Here is an 18502-nt window from a genome sequence, read left to right as displayed (position 1 = left end):
ATGTGGACAAGAGAGAAAGGTTATAACTCCAGAAAACATATTCCATTAATGATTTCTTGAATATGTTTACTGATCCTAGGTAAAAACAACTTAGGCGAGGGTAACACTTGAGTTTGTAGAAAAATTAGTCTAGGCACACTTCGCTGACAGCAAGGGAGTTGCACGCGATGTGTGAAAAAAGCAACCAGGCAAGTACTTTTTTTCCCGCAGCAGGAAATCGCACATTGCCCCCACTTCTCCATAGGGAAGCATTATGTGCGTTTTTGCACTGGAGGAAACCGCACACTATTCTTGCAATTGTGACCCCTGCCTAAATTTCGTGAAATGTCAAAACCGCAAATGCTGTCAAGTGCTAAAAGGACATTGTCTGTAGTCATAACCGTCCTGAGGTCACAAAAAGTATACCAAAACAAAGGGGGAAAAACGCATCACACATACACAAACCAACACAACACACTTTAAATTGCTGTAATGTGTATCTGGTGGTTATATCATTCAAACGTAACTGGAAAACATTATTTGTGGGTTTTTCTTGTTTTTTGTTTTTTTTTTTCGTTTCACTTGCAGTTTTCCCACAACACACGTTCAACAAATGATTCACAGTAACTCCAAATCAACCATCACAGCAGACATGACACTTTTGTTGTATTTATAAAGCGCCAACATATTACGCAGCGCTGTATTGTATTGTAACGGTATGAGTAATGAAGTTATTTCTATCTGTCTCTATCACACTATAATGTAAAAGAAAAGAGCTGTGTTATGGGTGAGGACATTGTAACAGGCAAGTCAAACAATAAAATATAAATAAACTGCATACCTAAAGTTATGACAGGGCTTATTGCTCACTTTAAGGTACCCACAGATTATAACAGTGGCCATATGCTTATCCATTCTTTGCATCGATAGCCGGCAAATCGATCATTTGATCAAATCTGCTAGAAAATTGATGCCACAAACAATTCCCGATCAACTGGTTATCATCCGAAATCAACTGATTGTGCAGAACGGATCTCTGATCAGATAATGACTGGAGAGGGATCTATCTGTTGTCCATACACACCAGTGCATGGCCATCCTAATAGATTAGTGTTAGATCAGGTAAACTTTCGATACCTTCTAAATACTGATCATTTACCTACTACTTTGCACCATTAGATAATAACTAAAAGTATTGTCTATTCGTCGTTGCAGTACAAAGCTACGGCAAGAGATTCCAATCTATATACAAGCAATATTTTGATTGTAATGCCAATGGAAAGTGCTATAGTTCCAAAATGCCATAGTTTCTAATCTATTGAAACTATCGCACAGAGCAGAGGTGTAGCAAGAGATTATGGGGCCCTATAGCAGAATTTTGATTTGGCCAACAGACCTAGCCACTCGTGAACAATGCCACCTGCCCCTACACTATGAGATATCAATAAACTGGGCAATGTACATTCCAATGCATTGTACACTGCAAACAGTCTATGGGCACTGAGATAAAGCCAGAGGATGGAGAAATACAGGAAAATAAATAGTGAACAGATCAATTACCACTTGGGCCCCCTCTGCCGCAGGGCCCCCTAGCACTTGCTAGGGCTGCTATGGCTATTGCTACACCCTGGCACAGGCTATGGGTACGTTGAAAGCATCAATCAGCCCAGTTGAAACACTAACTTTCCGGATACAGATTGCATACAATGGCCATTTGTGGGGATGCTAAAATATAAACTTATGTGGCTAACAGACTGCCAAACACTCTCACACACAGAAACACTCAGTGCATGCGATCACTCCACACACCGCAACATCTCCACTCTAATACTCAATCTGCTGCGATGTGCTCACGCCATCAAAGAGCACATTTCTGAGAATTCCAAAACATACTTGTCAGGGTTTAATTTGGTGTACATTGTAGTAATAACCTTAACCAATTAATTTCATGAATAGGGTTGGTCAATGAGGTGAAAATAATTCTGAGCTAATGCAGGAATATGCATATTCTGCATACAAATGTGTGAAACTTGAAATGAACCAAATGGAGTTTCACCTTGACAGGACTCAATGGGTCCATTTTTAAGCTGCATACATTTGCATGATCTTGCATTGAATCTGAATTATTTGCATCTGATTGACCATTCCTATGGTAGTCATGAGACTGAAAGAGGTTGTTGCTGTTTATTACCAGGGAGGAGTCCATTGTCAACAGAATTGGGCAGATGATTCATTTTGTATTTTGGTTTCACCCCCTCCCTCCCACTCCCCCCCCCAAAAAAAACAAAGGATTAAAGGTGGTCATATGACTATACTGTAGATGGCCACAAGATTGACCATCACATAGATCCCTCTCCGATCGATTCTGATCAGAGAGGGATCTGTTGGCTGCCCATACACCGTGCACAGATTTTCAAAATATTTCAGTATGAAATTAATTTAAAATCTGTTAAAGCCACCTGCGTGGCTGCCCAGGTCCGCCCACCTGTCCTACCAACTAGCAGCCTCCCATGTCCGGTGTCTTTTCCTCATACCTCGTGGCTTCTCCTCCCTGTGTCATGTGACAAAAGATGTAGTTCAAACACTAGAGGTCCAGCAGCATACACGCCAGACCTCTAGTGTTTGAACTATAGCTTTTGTCACATGACAGGGAGAGAAGACAGAGGGAGGAGGAGCCCCGTGACATAAAGAAAAGGCACTGGGCATGGGAGGACACACGTCTGCTGCCAACACTTAGCTTCTGTTGTCACCAAATAAAATGCCACGCCGGTGATCAAGCAACATTTTCCATCCAGCGCGATTCATCGATCAATTTTGGACATAAATCGTTCGATCGGGCAATGTTTGCAGCATCGATTTCAAGCAGATTTGCAGTGATAGGTTAAATTGTCTAGTATATGGCCACCTTAAATGATAAAGTAAAACTTGGATTTGGTTCATTAATTTAAAAAAAGCATTGTTTATAATAATAAACTGCGACTCTAGCATCCAATAGCGCTATCCTAAACAGGAAAGGTTTGGTTGTAGTTCCAGTTTAAAAACTGAATCCAGCATGCAGGAGGATAAGCTGTTTAGCCCCTGTGACTAGTAGTGGTGTTTCCCATCACCCCTTGCTACTAGGAACAGGTGATTGATGTTAATAAGTAGGCCACTATCACTAATAGTCATCTAAATTCACTCCAGCCAACTGTTTGTCGTTTCCTCCTCCCTGCAGTACGTCATAAAATAAAACCCTTAAAGGGATACTGTAGGGGGGTCGGGGGGAAATGAGCTGAACTTACCCGGGGCTTCTAATGGTCCCCCGCAGACATCCTGTGCCCGCGCAGCCACTCACCGATGCTCCGGCCCCGCCTCCAGTTCACTTCTGGAATTTCTGACTTTAAAGTAAGAAAACCACTGCGCCTGCGTTGCCATGTCCTCACTCCCGCTGATGTCACCAGGAGTGTACTGCGCAGACACAGACCATACTGGGCCTGCGCTGTGCGCTCTTGATGACATCAGCGGGATCGAGGACACGGCAACGCAGGCGCAGTGGTTTTCAGACTTTAAAGTCAGAAATTCCAGAAGTGAACCATAGGCGGGGCCGGAGCATTGGGGAGTGGCTGCGCCAACACAGGATGTCTGCGGGGGACCGTTAGAAGCCCCGGGTAAGTTCAACTAATTTTCCCCTGACCCCCCTACAGTATCCCTTTAATGCGGCAGCATTGTAAAAGCATTAAAGAGAGACAAAGCCACGTCCATGTCACTCATTCATTAACAAATGGAGTACATAAAATATGAGATTCCTAAAACTACAACATGAAAATCAAACTGATCAGGTACTAATGTTTGTCCCAATGCCAAAAGAAAACCAGATGCTGCTTCTGAAAAAAATACTCAGATCTGAGTCAACAATAGCGAATAAATAGAAATAACATAAAATAATCATTTAAAAATCGCTGGGTGCTCATGACATCCAATAAGATGTGTTTCTTCATTTTGTAGCATATAGAAGTGTGGTGAAGTGGGCAACCCAGAACAATTGTAACACACTGTCCAGGAGGCGAATATTTGTGTATTTCACCAACAATTAACAGCGTTGCTTAGAAAATGCCAAGTTTACGTACACATCTTTCTGTTGGGAGTAAAGAAACGTGGAAAAGGCAGATGTTTCCTTTTTTTCGCCACTGAGAAACAAAATTACTTTTTGCCTCTAACATGACATTCCCATGAAAGAGGCCTCCTGCATAGACATTACTTTTCCATGAACAAAAACCCTTGTACTGACATCTTTCCTTCCACTAAAGGGGATGTAAAGTTTTTTTGGGGTTGTTTTGTTTTTTTATGTTTAGCTGTAACATTTGTTTCTTAAATCAAGTACTACAGTAAATGTCACAAACAAATCTTTTCCCTCTTGCAGCTCCAACATCTGGTTTCACTGGCAAGATTTTGAAGTGTCCAAAAAGATCTTGTTTTACTGTGCAATAGTTGAGCTAAAGGTTACATAGCGCGATAAAGCCTAGTTACAGGTCACCAAGTCTGGGGACTTTGCTTTACCAATGTTACAGACTTGCTTACTGCAACAGTAAATCTAAAATCTGTTCTGTTCACATTTTACCCGCAGGTTCAGCTGATAAAAATCTTATTTGTAATATTTTTATCTGTAGTTCTGAATGCAATAAAGTCAAAAAATTCACACTTCTTAAGGTCAAGAAGCTCATATTTTATACTAAAACGTGTCATTGGACAGATCCTTTAAAAAAAAGGTCATCAAGTTTAATTTAAGGTGAATTCAAGTAATATTGAAACAAAGAAAACTATTGCCAAACGAAAAGAGAATATTATATCTGCTTGTTGGGTGTTGGGTTAGAGAGAAAAAAAACATTTTAACCTTTTCTAGAAATTATTAATGCAAGTGCAATTTATAAAGGTTGTTTTCTCTCCATATAAAAATGTAAAAGTGTCTTTTTAGGATCCCTAAAGGCATTTTACAATTATTGAGGAAATGTAGCAGAATCAGCTTCTTCATGCTGTGCCCATGAAGAAAAGGCTGGAAATGGCAAAAAAAAATCTAAACAACACTGACAATTAACACTGAAAAAAACACCATTTAAAATAACAGACGATGTAGGACACTGAGCGATAAATAGAATGGCTCCTGTAGCCATCCTGACTGTTGCTTAGTGCAGTCAGTCATAGTAAGAGAAACAAGGCAGCTCTGGACTCACATCCCCACAGTGTGGAGTGAACAAGCGGCTTAGAGCTGCTGGGTAATCTCTGGGTGTTGCTCAGAAAGGAACTTCCCAATATGGGAGGTAATGTGCTTTTCTCATGTGTTCACTTGACTGTCTTCAGCATGTTGTTCCATGTGTTCTATTGCATCCTGTGAAAACAGACAAAAGCATTAACTTTGAAATATCACCAAAGAAGCCAATGGCTTTGATTTACAGTCTTAGCACACTAAAAATAAAATACTGAAGGTGTGTACACATGCACTTTCAGTGTTGCCTGTAAGGAGCAAGCTCGATCCTTAGGGTGACACTGAAGGGAACAAGCACAGTACATATATGTTGCTCGGGTATATCCAAGCAGTCTTTACTCTTTCTATGGAAAGGGGAAGCGGTACAATGGCTTGGATGAATCAGATCAAGCAAACTTAATCTGGGTTTCTTAAAAACGTTAGTAAATATGGAGTTGTGTCGCGTAAAAATGTGCACACCTACTTCAAGGACTTTTTATTATAAACCTAAGCTATTCTGGATTTAAAGGGTACCCAAGATGAGTTAAGAAAAAAGTTTTATACATACCTGGGGCCTCCTCCAGCCCCCTTTAGGCTGATTGGTCCTTCTCCACCACCTGGAGTCTCCGCTATGCGTTGCAGTAATTTCCCTAGACCACACCAGTCTACACTGTGCAGCTGCGCGCTACTGGGCAGCACATGCACAATATGCCCCGACTTGGGTAATTACCAGGACCCATTGCAGAGGAATGAGATGGTGCTGGAGGATGGCAAAAAACCGTTCAGCCTGAAGAAGGCTGGAGGAAGCCCCAGGTATGCATAAAACTTTTTTTTTTTTTTTACTTATCTCAACTTTACTTTAAGGCCATCATGCACTAAGATATTTTACATTGTGGAGGGCCAGACAGGAAGAGGTGGTGGTGCTAGAATATATTTTATTCTGAATCTACTGGAAATCTGTCTGCAGTGGTCCAGAGAGCACGATGATCAGAATAACCGTCCTTGTGTCACATACCTGCTTGGATCCTCGCCGAGCTGTGAAGAATGCGTCACAGTTTTTCCATCTGCATTTCAGTGTTTGAAAGTTGGGATTTGTGTGATCGTTCAGCAGATGTTGCTTTAGATGGTCCATGACACCAAATATAAGCGAGCATCCATGCCACTGGAACAAAATCATTCAAAAGGAGCTTGCTTTAGCATTAGAAGTGCAAAACAGTCGTTATTTCCTACAATGCAACAAGGTTCACAGAGAGGAAACCATGGTCCTGACATCACACTGTGGGAGGGTTTCACCACAATATCAGCCATACATACCCTCCTGAGGATCAATTTGAGGAAAAGTAATGATTTCTTATGGGAAAGGGGGTATCAGCTACTGATTGGGATGAAGTTCAATCCTTGGTTAAAGTTCCTCTTTAACGGTAAACTTTACTTGTAGTGTAAAATAGGTATAACCCTAAATCTGTGCTGAGCAAACCTTTTTATTTTCTGATGTTATTAAAAATGATCACTCCATTTACATTTGCAGCTGCCAAAAATTGCCAAAATGATTATACTTCTTTGAAATCATGACCAGGGCTGTTGAGACGGAGTTGGAGTTGGGACAATTTTGGGTACCTGGAGTCGGAGTTAGAGGTTTTATAAACGGAGGAGTCGGAGTCGGAAGCCCTGGTAAGCATTAGACTAAAGAGTCGGAGCCATTTTGGGTACCTGGAGTCGGAGTCGGTGGTTTCATAAACTGGGGGTTGGATGATGTTTGTACCGACTCCACAGCCTTGATCATGACAACAGGAATAGTAATCTGTTTTGAGTACAAACTATGGGTCTCACCTAACAGGAGCCACTGCTCAATGCATAGGCTAATAAAATGACTGGCAGCAAATTTGGCACTCCTATTTGCCATTCCTGTTCGACACATGGGGCTTGATGCACTACACTGCGGTAACGTTGCCGAGCGGCAATTTTACCATTATGAACGCAGAGGGATCACCGCACATTAACCCTTTAGCACCATGGGCGTTACCGGGTTAAAAAAAAATATTTCATTATTGCTGTAAAAAAAAATACTTTAAAACCCAAAGTGAAAAAAAAAAATATATAGCAAGATGTTGTATTCAACAAACCTTGTGCTTCTGCCAGGCATAAAACTTAAAAATGGTTATTTAGAAGGAAAGAAAAGTACGGGTTGGAATGCTCAGGCCTCCTCTCTCTGCCAGGCACCTGGCTATCTTCAGCACTAGGACCACGGTGACATTATCAAGTTCCAGCAGTCCTAAATAGGAGTCCAAGAACTGATAAGTCAAGCACAAAGGAATAGATGCACAGTGACAAGGCTGCCCATAGTGACATTATCAGACTGTTACATGATTACGGCCGCCAAGACAACTTTGATCATGGAGCTGCTACAGCACCCTGACTGCAATGCAGAAACAGCAGCAAAAATAGCAACAGCTGTGTGATAATTGCAGAAAGAAGTAGATTAGGGGCCTCCCAGAGCAGGGACCTTACTGGGGGAACTATTACGCTATATTTGGCCATCAAAAAGGGTTAACATGGATACCAATGTGACTGAAATGTGTCCACCTTTACTTGCACTCCTAATATTACTTTAGTTCCACTTCAAGTTATTGTCCCTGTTTTTATTTTTACTTATGTAGAAGGAATATAATGGTTCCATTATGTAACACTATCCAGCTGTTAAAGAAAACCTGTACTGAAAAAAGTTTCCCTGGAGGGTACTTACCTCAGTAGGGGGAAGCTTCTGGACCCTATCAAGGCTTCCCCCCATCCTCCCGTGTCCCACGGCGGTCTCGCTGCAGCCCCCGGAAGGCGACAAATGTGACAGCCTGTTCAATATTTACCTTTCCAAGCTCCAGGGGGGGGGTGCTGTTGCGGGTCTTCTGACAGAGATAAGCGACGGGGGAAGCCTCAATAGGATCCGGAGGCTTCCCCCACCCGAGGTGAGTACTCCCCAGGGGAGTTTTTTCCATTACAGATTTTCTTTAAGTTGTTACTATATAATTTTCTACTTCGGTCATAATATGTTAGCAAAATACCAAGTTGGAAAAACCAAAGTCAGTTTACTTGAAGACCAGGGACCATACGCAATTAACTTTTTCTCCTGAGTTTTCACCTAGGTGATATTTTCACAACCTATCAATAAAATGCATTTTAAACCACCAGCAAGGAAGAAAAATCTCAAAATTTTGAGAGGACCTTTTCACCTACTTTTTGCTATTCAATTGCAAATTTCTGAAAAGTTATTTTAAAGAGAAAATGAAAAATTATCTCCTAGGAGAAAACTTAGGAGAAATAATGATTTGCATATGGGCCCAGGAGTAGGCCGACTCACAAGCTGGTTTCTGAAATCACACAGGAAGGCAAGAATGAGTCTCATGCCACTATTGTGTAGTGTACAAGTAATATAGGAGTATTCTTACCCAGCAACGATAATTTTGCATAAGGTTTAGACGCACAGCTTGAACACTACCATCATAACAGCCAGTGTAAATCTGCAAAGCAAAGGCACAAAGCAAACTTAATAGGGGTGAACCTGCGTGCTTTACTTATTTAAAAAAATATATATATATATTTTTGCTAAGGTCAACGGCATAAGAGGACTAGGACTTTGAAGGCCAATTCCAAACAAAAATTGTTGGGAGATTGGATCATATTGCTATGGACCTTCAGGAAGCTTAAAGGAGAACTGTAAGCTATAAATAATAAAAAAAAGTGTTTAACTTACCTGGGGCTTCTACGGCTTGCGCAGGATGCTCCTGGCGACGTGAGCGCTAGCAAGGACGTGTGCGGACGGAGGCTTGCAGTGGCTAGCAACCTTAAAGTTGCAAAAAATGGAAGTGAGCCGTGATGGGGGACCGGGAGAGGAATTTGTCCCAGCGCAGGCACATGACATCTGCAGTGAGAGGGGGAGGGGGGGGGGAGGCTGGAGAGGGGGGGTGTTAGAAGCCCCAGGTAAGTTAAACACTTTTTTTATAGCATGCAATTCTCCTGTAAAGAGAACCCGAGGCGGGGTTCTGACAATGCAATCCACATACAGAGGCTGGGTCTGCCTATACTGCCCAGCCTCTGTTGCTATGTCAATCCCCCCTAAGTTCCCCCTGCGCTCTGCTATCCCCCATAAATCACAGCCGCGCTGTACGGGCTGTGTTTACATCTGTACTGTCACTCTGCGTGCTCCCCCGCCTCCTGCATAGCTCCGGTCCCGCCAGCGACCCTTCCCGTCAATCAGCGGAGAGGGAAGGGATGCGGGCTGGGACCGGAGCTATGCAGGAGGCGGGGGGAGCGGCAGACTGACAGTACAGAGATAAACACAGCCCGCTGCGACACGCTGTGTGTCAACGACGCGCCTGTGATTTATGGGGGATAGCAGAGCGCAGGGGGGGGGGGGGCTTAGGGGGGGATTTAAATAGCAACAGAGGCTGGGCAGTATAGGCAGACCCAGCCTCTCTATGTGGATTGCATTGTCAGAACCACACCTCGGGTTCTCTTTAAAAAGTCCTCACCGTTACAAATAAGTGCACTCCCAACAGGTAAAGAAAACACCAAACAAACAATTCCTCAAGTCTAATGGTCCTGTAGGATGGCCCCCAACTTTGCAGAGGATTCCAGGGGTTTGGGGGCGGTCTTGTACACCAGAGGATACGGTACTTTCTCCTTCCCTGAAGGCAGCTCTCCATTCTCCCTTTGGTCTTTCTCTTTTCTTATTTATTTCTATGTAAAATTTAATTTTGATTGGCAAATTCTGATTGGCAAACATGATGAGACTTTATAACCAACACCAAGAGCGTGGTGATGAAGCCTATCAATATGGTTGGGCCTTCATAAACTGTGGCTAGACTCTGGGATAATCAGAACAAAAAAAAAAAGTCTAAGGGTCCTTTCACAATGCACTGATTGCGTTCTGTCACAACAGACGATATCGCACCCCAATGTGATGAAATTATATTTCTATGGTGCGTTCACACTGGGTGAGCCGGGTTACGCTGGAGTAAGGCTTGGTTCGCTCATAAAAGGTGTCCTGTCCTGTCAGTTTTCACTGTTGGCATCAGTTTTGTATGAGTTTTCTATGGCTAGGTTCACACACATAAAAAGTGTACAGTTCCAAACCTGTCAGAAAAAACTGATAGACGTTTGATGCAAAACTGACAAGACTGGAAATGTTCACATTTATGCCTAACACTACCAGACACTATGTGCATTTGCTGTGGCCAATGGGGATCAAGAGGAACAAGCACCAAGAAGAAGGTTAGGAACAGGTTAATTAGCCCCCCCCCCCATGGGCTTAATCCACAAATAGATTATTTAAAGGGTACTGCAATAATCAAGCAGTCAGCTGGTATTGCTGGTATTCTGTCTATAAAAGAGTAGCCAGCACGGATCTAAACTCTGTGGAGCTTGTAAGGGAATAGCTTGCCCAAACGTAAGTAAGAAGAATAAGCAGAGCCCATCCACGAGAGTGAGATGCTTCAGGCAGCATGAGGTAAAATCTGATTACCTCAGCAGACTGACAACTAGAACGCACAAGTGCAGCACGGCTGTAATTGCTGCATATGGAAGTCTGAGAATCCTTTCAGGAAGTCAAAAGTTGGAACAATTATTATTTTAATGCAAGTCATTTTTTTTTTACTTTCCTATTCATTTCGCTATATTTCCTGTATGTTTTCATGTTAACAATGAAATAAAGTATTGTGCCTTTATTGGCATTTACAGCTTACCATGCTTTTGTAAATTGACATACACATGATCATGTCTGAATGTCCTCCATAAACTTGCAAGCGGTCATGTGACTAGCAAAGAGAAAACAAAGATACATTTATAAGTAAACAATCAAATGTGTGCGCTATATGAATGTATTTTCAGTGGAAGACATAAACAGAGCTGTTCATTATACATGCTCGTTCTGCTCTCTTCCACCTGCCTCTCCCTCATAGCTATGAGAGTAATCGCATGCCATTAAATGTAAACCTTCCTTGGGTAAAATAAAGAAAGATTCATGCTTCACATGGCATACTTATCACAGATGTGTCTAAATATTTGTAGATACATAATCTTTCCTGCCATTCTGAAAATGTTTTGTCGATCAAATGTTGATCTGTGAGGTAAAGGTCTTGTCATCTCGGCCCTCAGTTTCCAGTGGCTACTCAGCTATCATGTGACTATCCTTACAGCTGCTGCAAGCACCAACCTGTCTGCTTTCAGGTTTGTGTTAACAATTTAGAAAATAAACACACACAAACTAAAATATGAATACACTAGCACAGTGTTCTCCCCAGGCTCTTTTAGCCAGGTCCTCCACCCATTTAACCGCTTGCCGACCGCGTCACGCCAATGGGCGTGGCCGAGGCGGCAGCCCCAGGACCAGCTAACGCCGATCGGCGTAAAGTCCTGGAGCAGCAGTGTGCAGGAGATCGCGCGCACGTTGCGCGCGCATCTCCTGCTTGGTGGGCAAAGCTGAGATCCACCTTCAGTCTCCGAGTCTCCTGCTTGGTGGGCGGAGCTGAGATCCGCCTTCAGTCTCCGAGTCTTCGCCGCTCAGAAGACTGTTACACGGCGAAACCGCCGTGTATTTACATGTACAGCGCTGCGATCAGCAGAAGCGTTGTACTGGGGACAGCCGTGTGACACGTCTGTCTCCCTGGGGGACAAGAGAGCGATCGGCTCTCATAGGCAGAAGCTGGGGTGAGGGAGGGAGGGAATTTAAAGCAACAGGCATACAAAAATATTTGTATAAAAAAAAAATAAACATGGGGGGAGCGATCAGACCCCACCAACAGAAAGCTCTGTTGGTGGGGAGAAAAGGGGGGGGGGGAATCACTTGTGTGCTGTGTTGTGCGGCCCTGCAGCTTGGCCTTAAAGCTGCAGTGGCCTATTTAACTAAAAATGGCCTAGTCACTAGGGGGGTTTAGCACTGCGGTCCTCAAGAGGTTAATTTTGGTGAGCACCCGACTATCATTGGCTCACCTCCTCTTATGCTGTAAGCAGAGTTGCACCGGCCCTGCATTCCCCCCTTGCACCCCACCCGGCTACTTTTACATGCCACCTGGCTGGAAAAAACTTCTAGGGAGAATACTGTAGCAGGACCTAATTTCTAAGGCAGGTGTGTGTGGAAAACTGGTGCTCAGGCAACTGGCAAGCACGTATCCAGAATCAGGCAATCCGGGGTCTTGCTGTATTCAGCTATGCAACCAGCCCACTACAGTGTCTCTCACTTATAAGGAATAAAAGCTTTCCTGGCAGAGAACTGGGCATCTGAGAGCAAGAAATAGATAAAAAGGCCAATAGTTCATATATTTTAGCACTCTGAGACCCGGGAAAGACTGTTTAATTGAGAAAAAACAATAAATCTACTTTTTTATGTTCATAAACATAATATAAAACTGTGGGATAGCGAAAATTCATTTTTTAGGAGTAGGATGATAAATACAATAGTTTATCTCATCAGCTTATTTTCACTTGAAGGAATCTCAGCAGCAAATTCCAAATATCTTAATGGCAATCTGCAGCAGTGCCCTAGATTAATTCATCTTTATTTCCAGCAGTTTCTCATGGTTTAAAATAGCTGTAGGAGCAGCCATATTGGAGATGTTATCACCCCCTCCCCCCTTCTCACTGCCCTTAGCCAGTGTCACTGTGTGAATCTCAGCTGGTGTGACTTCTCTTAACTGTCTGAAGCACAGTGTCCTGTCTCCATACCTGTTGATCTCAGCTACTGTGCAATAAACACTAATTACAACAGTTCTTATCTGCCTGCAATTTGTGCGGGCCCTGTTGACCATAGTAGAAGAATACAGCCTGTACAAACCTCTTAAATGTAAAAAGGTAAGGGTAAAATTGAAGTTGTTTTTTTTTTTAAATAAATAAGACAGTTAGCATCCATTTTTAATGTGCTTTTGGGCTGCCCTGGGCATTAAAAATGCTGCTTGGTACCCTTTAAGTTTCACTTTAAGGCGTTTTTCACACTACTGATACATGGGGCAGTCTCAATGAGGCATAATGTGTTGAAATAACAAGGGGTGCAAGTTGTATCTCAAATATAATGGTCTACTACAAAACAAAGATCATCAAGACAAGATAAATCTTACCTGCAGTTCATAGACACGGACAAATTTATCCAAGCAAGCTGTCACCATGACTTGGCCCAAGATGGAAACCACTGTAACAGCATGATTGTGACCTTTGTAAATGCGAACCAACTCCCCTGTCTAAAAAAGAAAATGAGAACGTCAGATGAGGTATTTTAGACTGACAGAAGCTAAAACAAATGTTCCTGCTACATTCTTACAATAACAAATAGAACATATCTAAAGTCTGTTTCCTCAGTGCTCTAGCAGTCTTACCACCTCTGGTGGATGCAAAGGTTGATGTAGGTTCCGGTGGTCTCTGAGCAGTATACAAGTCCCACAGTACCTTCAGGGAAACAACCGGTTAACGGCACCCTCAGTTCAAAGTGGCAACCGAAATGTTTCAAGTGGCATACTGTGAGAGTATCAGTCTCCTGGACATCATGCAGCCATGTGGTTCTATGCGCAAGCGTTACTCTGTCTTCCCTGTGAGAGTTCTCCAAGAACAGGCCTGCAACACTTCCTAGATGCGGAGTAATAGAGGAGACACAGCAGAGAAGATTGTGCCTAGTGTTGGATCCCGTGCAAGGAAATATGTACTTACTTGAATAAAAGCTTGTTTATTGCATATCGTAAAAAGTTACAATCCCAACCCAGGTTTTCATCCCCTGACAAGAGCAGAAACCTTGGGTTAAGACATTTTTTTGATAATCAATAAAACTTTTATTTCATATTTCCATGCATGGGTTCCAACACCAGGCGCAGGCTTCACTACTGTCTCTCTTCTATCAACCCATATCAGAAAGTGTTTTTGACCTATTCTTAGATTATGCACACTACCGCTGTAATGCTGGGCATACACGGCGTCGAGGGAGGCTTATCAATCGAGCCTGATATTGATAATATTCAAAGTGTCCGATCACAGCGGGGAACGATTCCGTGCCCGATACCCGTGGGCGGACAATAGCGGCGAATCGAGCGGAAGATAAGAAGCGTCGGCGGGGACGGGTGGGAATCGATCCGGCGGCTAATCGAGCTGCCGGATCGACTTGTGCATGCCCAGCATAATGCTGGCTTCCACCAACTAAAATGTGAGGTGCGGTGTCTAGGAAATATCAGCAACATGTATGCAGTATGAGGTCAATCTTGAGGAATCTGTAATCACTTTATACTACAAATCATATACTATATGGTTTGAGGAGAAAAATAACTGAAAAAGGCCTAAAGCTAAGCACACACCATAGTGCTTGTGATCATTTCTGGTGAAAATCTAGACACTGTGCAGTTCCCTCAACTTCTTGCCTGACCACTGTTGTATTTCTATTGTGCCCATGGCAGTGCATATCTGACATGTCCTCCCGTCAGAAGAACATGGCAAGCTGCTTGGCAAAGTCAAGCAGCATATCTGAATAGCGATCATTGGTGAACTGTCACCTAAAACTATCACAAATGATCAATTTGTGTGATAAAAATTAAAGCGCGTATGTAGAGATGGCCCGAACGGTTCGCCAGCAAACGGTTCCCGGCGAATTTCCGTGGTTCGTGTTCGCGGAAAACCGCAAACGTTTCCGGAAGTTCGATTCGCCCCCATAGTGCATCATTAGGATCAACTTTGACCCTCTACCTCACAGTCAGCAGGCACATTGTAGCCAATCAGGCTACACTCCCTCTTGGAGGCCCCCCCCCCCCCTTATAAAAGGCAGGCAGCATCAGGCTTTTCACTCACTCGTGTGCCTGCAGTAATTAGAGAAGGGGGAGCTGCTGTGCAGAGACCTATAGGGAAAGCTTAGTTAGGCTCTTGTAGGCTTGTTAGCTTGCTTTTTGCTGATTCTTATTGCTAAAAAAGCACCCCTCAACAGCTCTTTTGAGAGCTAATCTTGTTCTTATGGTCCATTTTTTTTTTTGTGTGGCCCACTTGCATTATATACAGCCCTGTCAGTCAGTCGCAGCTGGCCTTTGGACCACTGGTGGTATAATTACTACTGTGCCAGATGCACATTATAATACCCATCACTGCATATACCTACATGTTGTTCACTTCAGTGCACCCACGTACCCACCTACGTGAGCGCATGCAGTGTCACTGTGCCTGTCCGGTACTTGTCTGTGTGTGACAGGTGCACATTATAATACCCATCACTGCATATACCTACCTGTTGTTCACTTCAGTGCACCCACCTACCTACGTGAGCGCACGCAGTGCCACTGTGCCTGTCCGGTACCTGTCTGTGTGTGACGTGCACATTATAAAACCCATCACTGCATATACCTACCTGTTCAGTGCACCCACCTACCTACGTGAGCGCATGCAGTGTGATATACCACTCCGGGCATACCTGTTAACTGCATCTGTGTGACTGCACATTGTATTAGTCAAGTCAGTGTATACCTTTCACTTCTCCCCCCCCCCCAATATGGACAAAACAGGTAGAGGCAAAGGAAGACCCAGAGGAAGGCCACCCGGCAGGTCAGTTCGAGGTCGTGCTGATGTAATTTTGTGCGGCCCTGGACCAAAGTACAGTGCTCAGAAGAAGGCACGTCCCATCAACTCCCAAGATTATCAGGACGTGGTTGGCTATTTAACACAGAACACCTCATCTTCCGCAGCCACCAGCACTACTACTAGCACCACATCCGTTCCATTTGACAATTCACAGGAGTTATTTGGTGGGGAATTAACTGATTCATTAACTGATGAAGGCGCTAAGCAAGTTACACCACCTCACATGTCTAAGTGAGGCGACACTATGGACGTAGGGTATCTGGAGGAGGATGATGAAGTTCCTGCTGCTGGTGCAGTTGATGAGGTGTCTGAGGCAAGCAAAGCTGGGCAGGATGATTATGACGAGAACGATGATACTGATGCCACGTAGGTTCCCAATAGAGGAGATGAACAGGGGGACAGTTCAGAGGGGGAGTCAAAGAGGAGTAGGAGGAGCAGAGTTCCTGAAAGAAGCAGGGGGAGCTCGTCGTCAGAAACAGCTGGTGGCAGTGTCCGGCGCCATGTATCGCCACCTATGTACAACCAGCCAACATGCACTTCAACGTCAGCCGCTGATGCCACCATCGTGCCATCATATCAGGAGGGCTCAGCGGTTTGGACATTTTTTAATGTGTCTGCCTCAGATCAGAGCAATGCCATCTGTTCTCTCTGACTCCAAAAATTGAGCTGTGGAAAGGCCAACACCCACGTAGTGACAACTGCCTTATGAAGGCACATGCAGAAAAGGCACAAACTGCAATGGGAAGAGCACCTGAGCAAAAGCAGCACACAAAAGAAAAGCCACCATCCTTCTCCTCTTCCTCCTTCTCCTCTTCCTCCTTCAGGTGCAGCAACTTCAGCCGCTTTCTCCCTTGCACCTTCACAGCCACCCTCCTCCACTCAGTCTCTCACCTTGAGCGGTTCCTGCTCCTCTGCCCACAGCAGCCAGGTGTCTGTGAAGGAAATCTTTGAGTGGAAGATGCCAATTTCTGCCAGTCACCCCCATTGCCCGGCGTCTGACAGCTGGCTTGGCGGAACTGTTAGCTCGCCAGCTGTTACCATACCAGCTGGTGGACTCTGAGGCCTTTCCGTAAATTTGTGGCCATTGGGACACCGCAGTGGAAGATACCAGGCCGCAATTTCTCTATAAAGGCAATACCCAAACTGTACCGTGAAGTTGAGAGGCAAGTGGTGTCATCACTGGCACACAGTGTTGAGACAAGGGTTCAACTGACCACGGATGCCTGGTCTGCCAAGCACGGTCAGGGCAGTTACATTACTTACACAGCCCATTGGGTCAACCGTTGACAAGCAGGGAGTACGTGGCTGTGCAGCGGACCAACCTGTGACACCTCCATGGCTTGCAGGCAGGCAGGCCTCCTGCCACCTCCTCTCCTCCTGCTACATCCTCTTCGCTGTCATCATCCTCCTCCTTGGTCGAGTGGCAGTTCAACTCTGCTGGTGCTGTGATCTCCTCTCCAGCTACACAGCCCCAGCTCCCCAGGGACTATGCTGCATGCCAAGTACGACGGTGTCACGCCATCTTACACATGTCTTGCCTCAAAGCGGAGAGTCACACTGGAGCAGCTCTCTTGGCTGCTCTTAACAAACAGGTGGATCCGGGGCTGACCCCGCACCAGCTGGAGATCGGCAATGTGGTGTGTGACAACGGCAGCAATCTCATTTCCACTTTAAATTTGGGAAAGCTGACACATGTACCCTGCATGGCATATGTGCTGAATCTAGTCATTCAAAGATTTGTGTCAAAGTACGGCATTTCAAAGCCGTCTTACACGGCCATGGCACACTTTGCCGATATTCAGCGGAGAAACAAGTTGCCGGTGAGACTCCTGATTTGCGATAGCCCGACTTGCTGGAATTCGACCCTCCTTATTTTCTCTCGCCTGCTAGAACAGGAGAAAGCCGTCACCCAGTACCTCTTCAACTACAGTAGAAGGACACACTCTGGAGAGATGGAAATGTTCTGGCCCAACAACTGGACACTGATGCGAAATGCATGCAGGCTTATGTGGCCGTTTGAGGAGGTAACCAACCTGGTGAGTCGCAGTGAAGGCGCCATCATCGACTTGATCCTGTACGCTTACTTCCTGGAGCGTGCCGTGCGTAGAGTGGTGGATCAAGCTGTGGAGGAGCGTGAACAGGAACAGTTACAGGAGGAAGCGTTGTGGGATCAATTCTCATCAGAACCAGATGTTTCCTCAACACCTGCGGCAGCACAGAGGGGGGAGGAGGAGGAAGAGTCGTGTGGGGAAGAGGAGTCAGACTCAGATGATGAGGAAGGTGTTTCTTTGGAGGAGGAGGCAGAAGAACAACCGCAGCAGGCGTCGCAGGGGGCTTGTGCTGCTCAACGTTCCCATGGTATTGTTCGTGGCTGGGGGGAGGAGGACTTACCTGACTTCACTGAGGAAGAGCAAGAGGAGATGGATAATACGTCTGGATCCAACTTTGTGCAGATGGAGTCTTTCATGCTGTCTAGCCTGTTGAGGGACCCCCATATAAAAAAACCTTGCCGCGGTGAAGGGGCTTGCGTATCACAATGAAGCAATGACCGACGGCTATATGAGTGTCTCGGGGAGGGTGCACACTCAAGATAATAAGGTCATTGCTTCATTGTGGACAGACCAACTTTGATTAGCTGGACAGTCACTGTTGTTCTATCATTGAGCTACGACAGCCCGGCGACCATATGGGCTTGAAAATCGCCACGGCCTGCACTCTGGC

The 18502-nt window shown here is 44.7% G+C and overlaps 1 protein-coding gene across 1 annotated transcript in view; it reads right to left on the bottom strand.

The window, feature by feature from the left end:
- Positions 1 to 4103: 4103 nt before the first annotated feature.
- Positions 4104 to 18502, bottom strand: part of ZNF106 (zinc finger protein 106) — a 100756-nt gene continuing 86357 nt past the window's right edge. The window contains exons 18-22 of the mRNA XM_068254014.1: positions 13300 to 13419; positions 10933 to 11004; positions 8638 to 8709; positions 6213 to 6359; positions 4104 to 5341 (exon numbers count right to left, since the gene is read on the bottom strand). Of these exons, the coding sequence (XP_068110115.1) occupies positions 5288 to 5341; positions 6213 to 6359; positions 8638 to 8709; positions 10933 to 11004; positions 13300 to 13419 (465 nt within the window). The 3' untranslated portion in view covers positions 4104 to 5287. The remainder of the gene's footprint in view (positions 5342 to 6212; positions 6360 to 8637; positions 8710 to 10932; positions 11005 to 13299; positions 13420 to 18502) is intronic.

Source organism: Hyperolius riggenbachi, chromosome 9 (assembly GCF_040937935.1).
Source record: "Hyperolius riggenbachi isolate aHypRig1 chromosome 9, aHypRig1.pri, whole genome shotgun sequence".
Lineage (NCBI taxonomy): Eukaryota > Metazoa > Chordata > Amphibia > Anura > Hyperoliidae > Hyperolius > Hyperolius riggenbachi.
This window is presented reverse-complemented; position numbering and strand designations above follow the sequence as displayed.